Here is an 11,856-nt window from a genome sequence, read left to right on the forward strand (position 1 = left end):
GTATAAACAGCGGAGATCTACTGCCCCTCCCTTCTATCCCACTTCTTCCTTAGCTGAAAACCTCTGAAGAGTTTATGATCAAACTTCATTCCTTCCACCCGAACATGTCACCTGTTAACACTCACCGCGTACGGAGAATATAGTCCTAAATGAAATGTAGCAAGTCAGCAGCACATGAAAAAGAAGAGTTAAAATTAGGATCATAACTCCCAGGGTTGCTCTGCAGTGCCTCCTGCAACAGGGAGCCGCGGTGCAGACGTGGGGTGTAAGCACACCGAGTCCTGGCTCAGCTCCTGCCAGCATCGGACTGGAGTGATCCCTGTTCTTACCACCGCGTAGGGACCATGGAAAACGAGTGAGTGTTCTCATGGCTTTGGTACCAGTGCTGGAACGGGAACGCGTTCTGGTTTCAGGTAAGCAGCGGTGCTCCAGCGATAATACCGATACTTCTAACACAAGTTTGTCTAGAGTTTGAAATTTAAGTGCTCCCTTGACAATCGACTCTGCCTAATAGTCAGGCACCAGCCCGTTCTCTCCCGTTCAGAGAGAGTTCTGAGCCAAAGGCTCTCTGCTCGCTATTGCAATCATCTCACGTGAACTTCAGAGCTTTTGGCACAGTTCAGCTTGGACATGAGAATGTCTGGATGGGGCTGGTCACAAAGAGCATAGCAGACTTTGTATGGTTTGAGCTTGCTCTCCTGCGTGGGAGTGTCAGAAACCAGCCAGCTCAACTGCAGGGCTAATTTTGCTTTGTGCACAGACCTGCATGTGATTGGCAGTCATATCAGGAGAGAGGGCTCCCCTCTTCATTAAAAAAGCAGCACGCTGCTCCCCAGCAGCTTCGCTCCCTGCCTACTGCCTCATCCTGCTTGCGCAGAGGCGGTGGCCAGGGTGGTGGATACGGTTGTGACGGATCAGCTCCCGTAGGCAGCACGGCCGGCTGTCTTTTTCCATTGTTCCTTCCCTCGGTTGGAAGGTATTTGGAGCTATTCTGTCTATGTGCTGACATGTTGCAGGACTGTGGGAATGGAAACCTGCGTGTGCTTTGACTGCCCTTGTGTTCACACTGCAAGCTGTCAGCAGTTTTCCCCCTGCCGACCTAACGCCAGCACTGACAGCAGGCAGAGTGCTGCTTGAGCCCAGATGCGGGTGACTTGGCCTCCCTGTCTTACTCAGAGCCACAGCAAACACCAGCGCTTCAGCCACAGCCAGTGCTTTGGGGTCTGCCGAGGAGGTTCTCGATGCAGAGCATCCCATGCAGGTGGGTTACTGGGCTCCTAGTTACTGGGCTGTTAACAGGATTACCTCCCGCTAGCTGTTGTGTTTCTATAAAGCACTTTGGGGGATATAGCGTTTCTCACTGCTTTGATGCAGTTCCCCTTTCTACTGGAGAAACAGTGTCTCTGCTGTACAAGGGCAGCTTCAAGATCTTAAGAGTTACTGCCGCTTCACCTTAGCTGTGTCTGTCATGAACTGTGTTCTCCAGAATAGTCTGAGCTCTGTTACATGGTTTATTTTGTCCTGTCAGACAGACAGACCGCAGTACCCTGCCGAGCAACAGTCCTGGAGCATATCTGTGGCCAGGTTTCTTTACTTATCGTGTCTTTTTCTTTGCTCCAGATTTTTCCTTTTCCCCTTTTTCTTTCTGCTCTGATAGCTGTTTCTCCTGAATCTTCCTGAGGGTCTAGTAGGGGCCAAGGTTTCTGCGAACCATTGTACCTCTCCACCAGGCCTGCAGCTGGAAGCAAGAGAGAGAGAGAGAGGTCTTAGGGGAAATCACTTGCTGAGGTACCTGGTACAGCTCAATGGCCAGAGCGTTTCTCCTGCGCTCCCCAGCTGCAAGAGGGAACCCCTGGCCCATCCAGCAGCAGTTGGGCCTATGCTGGTTACGCTGAAGGCACCCACATCTGGGCCTAGGGCATCTGTTGCTGGTGGCAAGGGGATGAGCAGGGGAACTGCCCCATGACCCTCCCTGTGTCGCCCATGCAGTGGGGCTGGTGTGATGAGCACGGCCCCAAATCATTCGAGGAGACTGGCTTCTCCCCTTTCGCTCCCTTCTCAAACCTGCAGCTAGCTGCTGGCTTTGTGTCTGCCCCAAAAGAAAGGGACAGGCTTTATCTGTCCTTTACTTGTGCCGCCCCACACCAGCCAACTTTCTCAGGCCATTTTCTGCCTGAACAAAGCCTGTGGTGCAAATGATTAACTCCCAACTGCTGATGGAACAGCACTGCCTCAGCTTTGCTCCCCTTTACCTTCAGGATGCTCTTTAGCTCCAGGGCATCCTGCTCTAGTTGTCTTCTTTTAGCCTCCTTTTCCGCCCGGTCACTGATGATGGTTTCCTCAAACGTCTGGCACTGCAAGATAGCACAGGGGTGGCAACAACTGCATGAAAAACACATCCCCTAAACCGCAGGGCCAACCTTCCAGGCTCACTCTGCCCAGCAGCTTGCCAGGGCAGGGCTCACCTGGACCCTGGTGCAAGGAGTCTTCTCCTCTGGCTGCCTACTGGTCTCATCCTTGCTACATGCTTTTCACAGCCCAGCCAGGGCTGCTCTGGCTCGTGGGTCGCGGTGCGGGTCCCCACCCTGTGCACCAAGGAGCTCCCTGGCAGCCCAAGGGTAATGTGTAAGTGTGGATCTTCCTCCCCCACCTCCTTTATTTGATCTTTCCTGAATCCAGATGGCAAATGTTGCTCATTACCACCATCAGTCCTAAGGCACTGAGAGCTGCTGCCAAAGTGAAACCTCTCACGGCCTGCGTGTAATTAACCCTCTGATCCTGTGCTGTAAAATGTCTGTCTGATGGCGTCTCAGGCAACAGATGGTGGTGGGAAGGACCCGTGCTCCCCCAGGCTAGGCAGCAGATGATGTACAAACACACTTGGGACACTGAGATGACAGTGTACAGAGTGAAAAATGAGCCCACAAGCAGGGAAACATCTAACTCAGTCCCATCATCTCAGACCCAGTGACAGTAAGGAATGATTACAAGTTAATTCCTTCTGGCTTTAAAGCACCGTTTTTTCTAGACACTTCTCTCTGCCCTGTGTTGCCTGCTCCACTGTTGCCTGCATAGCTGTGATCAGAGCCCGGCAGTTAACCAAGAAACCAATGTGGAGCAGGAAATCAGTTCCCTTGTAACAGCACTGTGCAGCTGTGAATGTGCATCTGCAGGAAGGGATGGAGCTGCCTTTTCCAGTCTCAGCCTGACATACCCAGATGTTGCTAGAAGGAGCAGATTTGTTCAGACTAAGGCAACAAACTAAGGTGAGGCATATTGATAGGATGGAACAGTGTCTTTGCCCTTCACAAAGGCTGTCAATAGCTCTCTGATTACTTGTTGGTATTTGAAAATAGCTGTAGAGGAAACATCATCCCTCCTTGATGTCACAAGTGGCAAATAGAAGATGACTACTCGGTCCCTGCCTTCCCAGGACCAGTGCTTATAACTGTACCCTACACCTCAAGATTGCTGATTTTTTTTTTTCCATGGTCCTGGTTCCTTATCTGAACAAGAGTAGGAAAAAGCCAGGATGCGGTTTTGCATGGCTGAGCACTGAGATGCTGCTGATATCTTACCTCTTTGGCAAATCTCTGCAGCATTTCCAAGTTGTTTGCCTTTGATGCTTTTAGGGCATCCAGTTCTTCGTCTTTAGCATCTGTGTCATTTTCATACTTGTCCATCCAGTATTCCAGCTTCTCTTCCACCATCTGCATGGGGATAGAGGGGTCCTTAGCATGGTTCAAAGAGTGTACAGGGGAAAGGTTTGCTACTGTTATCTGGCCTGCTTTCAGGATGGTGGTAAGAGTCCCATAAATTCTGCATGGTCAGTATTTCCTTCTTGTCTGAGCCTTGAAAGGATCAAACACCTAGGACTAGTGATAAATAACTGGCGGCTTGCAGGCCCCTCGCTGGGGGTTCACCATGGAACCCGCAGCACTGGACTGGGGATGAAAAGAGACTGGGTTGCGCTTTCAGAGGTGCATGAAGGATGGAGAAGCACTGGGGGGTTAGTTTTGTGGACAATCCTGGTGAAGTAAATGACAACCTGAAGCCATTCTTTGTGTGTATACAGAGGGAGGGGGGTTTAAGAAACAGAATTCGACAGTGAGAAAGCTTTTATCCTCTGCCTGACTCCCTGCCTGCTCTCTGGATTAAACTCAGCACACCAGGAATAAGGTCCCAGGGGACAGCACTTCACGCTGTTTCAGGTTGTGAACTTGGCTTTGTCTCACTCGTGAATAGGAGGGCAGGTGTTGCTGAAACAGTTACCCAGATGACTTCCTCCCATTCACGAATAACTTCTCCATAGCAACAACAATGATTGCTTGCACGGAAAAATAATCTGAGGAAAAGCATCAATCTCATTACGGCGTCACAGCTGGACACACAAGGGAGATGGAGGGCATGGTCATCCTCTTCTCTGTGGGCCTCTATAAAGCCACCAGCTGTTGTCTGAGTACAGAGGGGCTTGCACTCTGCCTTCTGGTAGAGGTCAAATAGGCTGCAGCTTGTACGTGGGAAGTCCCCTCACTATGGAGCGTTGATCAGACTAAGGTTCTGGGATATGGAGGACACTATTTGATTGCTCTCAAGATACAGCACTTTTTTGCACTCAAATTACATTTTTTAAAATTTGTTATCTTCTATTATGTTTCGTACTGGCAGTGATGTTAGGTACCCTGCAATAGTAAAGGTTTTCTTCCAGTTACATAGTTTATGAGATGCTTTCTAGTGTTATTCCCTGTAATGGGCACTGCTGTTGATGATAGGAAGGCTCTGAACCTCTGGATCAACAGCACAAGGACAATCATGGTTGTTTGCTGCTGAAAATGGGTACAATAATGGTGAGTTAGCAATTATCCAACCCTGATTCTTCCTCAGATTAAGACAAGGCAAAACTGGGCTGGCAGTGTCATTTCCTTCTTAGTGCCCTCTCTGTGCAACACGGGTCTGTGAAACTGTTGCTCTCACTTTGTTTGTGTCATTTCCTTCTTAGTGCCCTCTCTGCGCAACACTTGGGTCTGTGAAACTGTTGCTCTCACTTTGTGCAGTAGCACTCTTCACTGAGTCGCTGGGAGCCCCAGCTACTGCCAAGGAAGGTCTAAATAAAATTCCAATTAGCTGAATACAACTATCTGAGGGAGGAAAAATCTGCAACATCTGAATAAACAATGCCAATCTTTACATGAACTCTAATTTTAAGGAAAAGTATCCAAATGTAGCAAATTCCAAATCTGGGAGAGCTGGGTTAATTAAGAGGATAAGTAGTCATTCAAACAGCAGCAATCATGAACCTGGTAAATTTGATGGAGCGATAACTGGTTTTCTTTAGGCACTAATTGATGATACAATGTTTATCAGTTGCTATTTTAAGCATCAGCAGACAGTCACACATACCTTATGGTGTTGCCTGAGGAAATTTTCAATCTCCATGTGGACTCGAATCTCCTCATCAGTTTTGCTCCTCAACTTCTGTGATCAGCAGAGACAGAAAACATTAGAGACAATGTTAGTGTATACGTGTGTGCACACACATGCTGCTGAAAGCCGAGCTGGTGAGCAAGGGTGCAGGAGCTCTCTGTGTAGTCCACAGACATTTTTCCCAGTGACAAAATTAACCGAGGCAGTCCTTGCCCCTGGGCCATCCGTGAAAAAGGGACAGCTAGATCAGATCTTGATCAGTCAAAAAAAAAAAAAAATGCTTGCAAAACCAGAACAGTTTTCTAGTCCAGTTCACCTTACAGCCACACGAACAGCTCTATCAGCATAATGTGCTGTGGGCAATGCTGGGAGCTCAGGCTGCTTATGTTGCTAAACAGCCTTGTAGCTACATCCTTTGGACATAGTTATGGGTCTGTTTCTCTGATGATGGTATTAGTTTAAGCGGTCCCTGCCTCCAGCCACTGCCTCCTGCAGCCATGCCATCCGTGCTGTTGCTGTTTGCAGGACCATACAGAGAAGAAGTAGATCCAGTTCAAACAGGTGTGTTGGTGACTGTGATGGAGAACTGAAAGGGCATCTGGGGAAAGAGGGAGGGCTCTTTCCTTACTAGCTGGAGATGCTTTCCAGTAGGGGTCATGGGGAAGGGCTTACCTGAATTTCCTTATCCAGGACATTCTCTGCATTGCTGCACTTCTTCTGGGTTTGGTGGACCTGGAGGTCTATGCTTTTTTTCATGTAGCAGCTCTCCATGTTCGTTTTGGCCTTCATCTCTTGGAGTTCGTCTTTGAGGTAGGCAATCATACTATCTCGGTTCTAGTGGAGGAGACAGAAGCACAAAAGCAAGCCTGGAGACTGAGGTGAGCTCACTGTTTCTTGATCTCTCCACTCCCTGATAAACTCAGAAGAGACAAGACTATAGGCTTCACACTTTCCCTGAATGTTGCCCCATTTCAGCCTCTACTTCAAAGGGAAGTTTGATTTGTAACCCATACAGAGGCAATAAACCCATCAGCGAGGAGTGATTACCTCTGGAGAGGGTAGAGTGATGAACAGAGTGGAACAAGAAGCCAGGCCTTCTGGTCTCTGGTCCAGGAATGGATTCAGGCATGCTTATTATAAGCATGAAAGAAGCCCAGTAATTTCAACTGCTTAAAGTTAGGCTTTACTAACCTCTTGGATTAGGCCATCTCAGTGAGTGAGCAGCTTTAGAGGAGGATAATGCCTCAGCCCCACATACACCGAAGTTTGACTTCCTAAAGTATACTCTATTCCTTGGATTCATTTCTTTCTAGCTATGCAGCAACTGTATAAACACAACCTTAGGAACAGGTGAAAATCTAATCTTGACTCGTTCATATGTTTAAACAGTTCTTTCTTGAAATCTTACCAGGTAGATGGTGCCCACTTTGTTATAAAAGCATACACCCAGGGCAAGGAAGAAGAGCCGAGGAAAAGCTGGCTATGAGCTCCCAGCCTCTCCCCACGCCTTGTTTTGCAATGGAGCTGAGCTTTCCTGGGGGAATTCTGTTCCCGGGAGCTCCCCAATGGGCAAGAATCCTGAGCCAACGTGCCCCGTTTGTCCAGCTTTTGGAGTGTGCTCAGGAAGCAAAGTGCATTTACTTGATTGGGGATTGTTGTTTTGTTTACTCCTTTTTAATGAATTTCTTTGAGTAACAGATTAATCATCAAAGTTCATTAATCTGGGGTTGGAACTTGGAAGAACCGCCTGTAAAATGAAAAACTCTAGACTTCTGTATTAAGAGTTAAAAAGGTCATCAAAGTCTCCTGTGCAATTATGCAAGATCAATCTTAATGCCTCTGGTTTGGCGCCCGATTGCTCCATTACAGCCTTTCTCTTTGCTTTCCTGCCATGCTATGACAGGTCTGACATTCATCAGCCAAACCTTGCAGCTGAAGATGAAATACCAAAGTGCTGGCATTTAAGTGTTTTGAAGCCCACATATCTTGTCTCTGAAGCACCCTTGCATTCCTTAGCTGTGTAAACATGGAAAAATGCCACAGGAAGAAGCGAGCTCAATAGAGCTGTGTTTAAAAGCCTCTGCAGCATGACTCATTTGGAAAAGGTTTCCTTATAAGAAGAGTTTGGAACAGTTAAAAGGAAAATCCTTCCCTCTGCACCCCTTGTCAGACATAGTTAGGAAGAGTAAAGTATATTTATAAGGCTCAGGACAATTAGGGGCCTTGGCTGATACTGTTTTGTGGGTTTAAAAGTCATGCGTTCACATTTTTTTGAAGGTTTCCAACATCAGACACTATTTTACAGCCATATCATCATATGACTGCAGACAGCTACAGACATGACCTATTTGTGTCCTATTAAGGTTTCTGGTAATGGCCTTTATTTTCCTTGGTATGAAATTTTGGTGGACATTGGGGGGGGGGGGGGTTCCTGGTCAGTAGACATGGGAGGTGACCGTACCACTTTATTTTGAGATTGTCTTCCTGTGTTGTGGTGGAATCATGTCTAAATTGAGAGGCTGGCAAAGAGACTGGGGAGATGCTAATGAAAAACACTGATTTTTTTGTGGCGCTGAGGCTTAGCAAAGCCAAGCACTGCTGATGTTAGTGTGTTACTGCTATCTGCTAAGGATCTGCAAACAGGTCAGAAAAGAAGGGTTCAGCCTAGGTTACAAAGTACTCAGATATTAGAGATGTGGGGCAGAGCATGAACCAGGTTATTTTCTTTTTCATTTCATACTTTAGTAAAGCAGAAGAAAAAGTGCTTTTGATTACAGCGCCCCAGGCCTCAGCTGGGATGGGGGCCCATCTGCTCTGTTTGTTTTCTTTGTTGTATGGCATGTTTGTGGTTTGGATATGGTCTGTGGTGTTGTAAAACATCTTCGTTAGAGGTGGGGAGTCTGGGGGCTTGGTTACACAATCCAAAGCAGACGGGAAGTGAAATGCAAAACCCCACTGGTGGTTTACAGCAACGCATTCGCTTGGAGAGGGAAAGTCAGCTGCAGGCATGTGGGCAGCTACTGCAGCCCAGCTGATGGACCTGGCACTGCAGAACTGAGGCACATTTGGTATTAGGTTGCAGGGAGTAAATGCAGCAGTAAATGTCCACAAGCTGTGGGCACCATCTGTAGAGTATGCTGTTCTCTGAACTTCAGGGACAGGCACTGGGAAAATGAGTTAATATTTATTCGTTCTGGTTTATCATAGCAAAGTTCCCAGCCAGGACTCGGAGTGCTTTCATAGTTAATGCAGTAAACCTCTGGGCTGCTTATTTGGGATGACTTCAGCGTTGAATCTGCCAAATCAAAGATGCAAAATCATACCTCATGTGTCCAAAACTGGCAGAGACCAAGATCAAAAACCAGGAAATAGTTGTCAAGAGCCAGTCTGCTTCACAAGCAGGTAAACAAGCTGATTTTCTCTGATCTCCCAGCTCACAAGACAGCAGCTCAGAGGCCTGTCTGCTGCTGTTACCCAGTGCCATAGGAGTCTGCCCCACAGATGCTGTTTGGCTGCAAAAGCAACTGCGCTTAGCTGGAGAGGGTATGCGCCCTCCTGTGTTTTCATTTTCTTTGATTTATCTCTCTTGCAAGTGCCACCTAGACCTCTCAGCTCTTCCACAGCAATTAATATTTACAGTCACTTAAAATACAGCTGGTTACAAAAATAGCAAACAGGAGTAAACAGTCTGAGGAATTCGTCCAGCAGTCAGATAAACCCCCTGCCGCCAGTAGCACACCCAGCACCCGCCATTTGGCAGGCACTCGGAGGGGGCAGGGGAACGGGTGCTGTGCTACGTGCAAGCAGCAAGCGTGCCGGCAGAGAGCCCTGCTGCCTGCCTCCTTGCTTCCACACCGAGTGCGTATGAGCTCAAGTCTTTCCACTGGCAGCTGCAATATCTCAGCTTGCAAAGCCTGAAGATATGCTTAGATCTACACACCTGCTGCAGCCTGGACTTGCTCCCCCTGAAACCACAACATGCAGCCCTACAGACACTTCAATAAGGCCATAGACCGCATCTCTGTCCCAGCTGCCAGAACATCCCCATGCTGCACACCCTGAGAATTGCCTCAGCTGAAAGGACAGCAGGTCTGGAAGGTCCCCCAGCTTCCACGTAACGGCTTCTGCAGACCTCTGCTAGCTCACCTCCGATCCCAACAACTGCGGGAGCGAGCTGTGTGAGGGGCAGTTTGGTGGCAGAGGGAGCAGACCTGCTGGCAGCAGCACTCTTTTTGAAAGTCCTGCCCCTCTGGAGCCAGGTTTGGATCTAGTGCACCAGCTCCGGGTCCTGCTGAGCTGCCTTGGGGCTCTGCCAGCAGCAGAATGAAGTCACCCAGGAGCTCAGGACCATCACAAACCTTATGCCTTCTACTGTAATCGCCTGGTGCATTTCTCCACTAGAAACATGCACCAATGGGTGTGTATATATGTTTAAAATATTCCCCCAGAACACTTCATTGATGCATTTTTCCTCTTAGGAGAGGATAAGGGAAGAAACAGGATGGATTTTAGTCGCACTACTAAAAGTACTACCAGGTGGCGCACTGATACAGTGGAGCTGAGTGTGTTATGAGACCCCCCATAGAATAAAAGTTAGGGACCTGTTTTCACTGATACCATGGTGCAACGTCTTGGTTTTCTGTCTGGTAGGTAGCCTGCAATTTACTGCTTGTTATAAAATTATACCATGACTTGCACACACGTATGGCATGAGTATACCACAAAACCTACAGGACATAAAAAGTCTTTGGGTGAATAGCAATGTAGGAATTTGAAAGTTTACATTTCCTAAATTTTTATGTTAAACTATATAATCCTATACGATATTAACTTGTTTCAAAATCTGAACAGACTGCCTTCACTTGTCCAGGAAACTGGAGAAAGTGAATATTTTTGTACTAGCTAGAAAATGAACACTGCAGCAGCAAACAGAACTCCTGCAGCCAAACTAGAGCTGTCGATGATGCTCCTGCACGGAGGGGTAAGAGCAAAACCAGACTGATCATTTCAGCTCCTTTAGAGACATCAGTGCTTTCCAAGAGGAAAGAAAACAAATACGAACATTTAGCATTTGATTTGTGTTTCATTAGAAAGAAAAATGAGCTGAGCAGGCTACTACAGCATTAATTAGCATCTCATTAAGAGGTAGCAAGGCTGAAAATACAAACATATAGGCAACATGCATGAAGCAAAGACCGTGTTTTTCTGGTTCCATGATTAGATTTGCTCACTTTTGTTTTCTCATCCACTAGACTGGAGAAAATCATGTAGGCTTTTGTCTACAGGTCTGTGCATTATTATTGTTCAAAGTACTCCAAAATCGGCAAGCTGTATTTTTGTTTTTAATTAGTTGGCAAGGTGACAAATCGTGCAAGTGTCTGTAAAACTGCTTATGGGAAAATCCCATATGAAGCGAACAAAAATTATTCTCCCTTGGGAGACACAGTGAGACACCATTATTTTTGGCACCGGAGGAAAGCAGTACTTGAAAGTAGTCTTGTTTGATTTGTTATCAAAGCTGAAACTATAAGGAAGCCCAGAAAAGGACTTTTAAGCTGGAAATATAAAAACAAAATCCCAGATGGGTGCAGATCCCACTTGATGAGGCAAAAAGCAAGAACCAAATTAGCAGAAGGTACTGAAAGAACACGGAGAAGAGCACCCTCTCAGCACAGGAGCTACACACCTTCTTACGACTGCAAGGGGTAGGAGAGGTGCAGGGCAGGACACAGAGAAGTACCCAGCCTGACTGCACAGTGCCAGGACATTGCTGCTAGTGTGAGACAGGATGATTGCAGCCCCCTACACACCAGTCCCTGGGAAGGCATTAAACCAGAACCAGACACTGTGAGGTTTGAGGAGCATTACACAGAAGGAGAACTACCTCATCATATTCACTAGCTTGGGGAGTGGGAGAACAGGAGCTTCCCAGGAGCCATCAGAATCTGACTGAGAAGGGACAATGTGCAGAAGCAAATGGACAAAATACAGCCTCTGAGCCTGACAAACTATACAGCTTATTTCGTTTAACTGCCACACAGATTTCACAGGACTTTTAGGTTGTCCCATAGGGCCTGGAAATAGGCTCCCATACCATTTCCACTGGCAGTAAGTAAGTATATATTGAGATATACAGTTCTCCTTTTCAGTCCTGGCTCTGACCTCTACATCTTTTAGATGTTCTGTTCAAATCTGTAGGTCATCCTGCATTTCTCTTTTAGTTCCCACAACTGTTCTTTCTTGGTTTGTCTCATAATTTGCTAACTTTCCATTTCCTTCAGTGACTCCTTTCTCCTCTCTGTTATGTCCACAGTTTTTTTCCAGTGTTCTTTTCATCTTGCTACACTTCCCAGTGTACGTTATGCATATCCAGGATCTCAGCTAGTAGATGAATACTGACCTAAATGAATTTTCCCATCTTGTACATTCCTG

The 11,856-nt window shown here is 47.0% G+C and overlaps 1 protein-coding gene across 1 annotated transcript in view; it reads right to left on the reverse strand.

Annotated features, from left to right (window-relative positions):
* Window positions 1-1,594: 1,594 nt before the first annotated feature.
* The window catches only part of IQCG (IQ motif containing G), an 18,823-nt gene continuing 8,561 nt past the window's right edge, over window positions 1,595-11,856 (reverse strand). The window contains 5 exon segments of the mRNA XM_009576814.1: window positions 1,595-1,738; window positions 2,253-2,354; window positions 3,579-3,710; window positions 5,401-5,475; window positions 6,097-6,258. Coding sequence (XP_009575109.1) covers window positions 1,595-1,738; window positions 2,253-2,354; window positions 3,579-3,710; window positions 5,401-5,475; window positions 6,097-6,258 — 615 coding nt within the window.

Source organism: Fulmarus glacialis, unplaced genomic scaffold (assembly GCF_000690835.1).
Source record: "Fulmarus glacialis isolate BGI_N327 unplaced genomic scaffold, ASM69083v1 scaffold38034, whole genome shotgun sequence".
NCBI lineage: Eukaryota > Metazoa > Chordata > Aves > Procellariiformes > Procellariidae > Fulmarus > Fulmarus glacialis.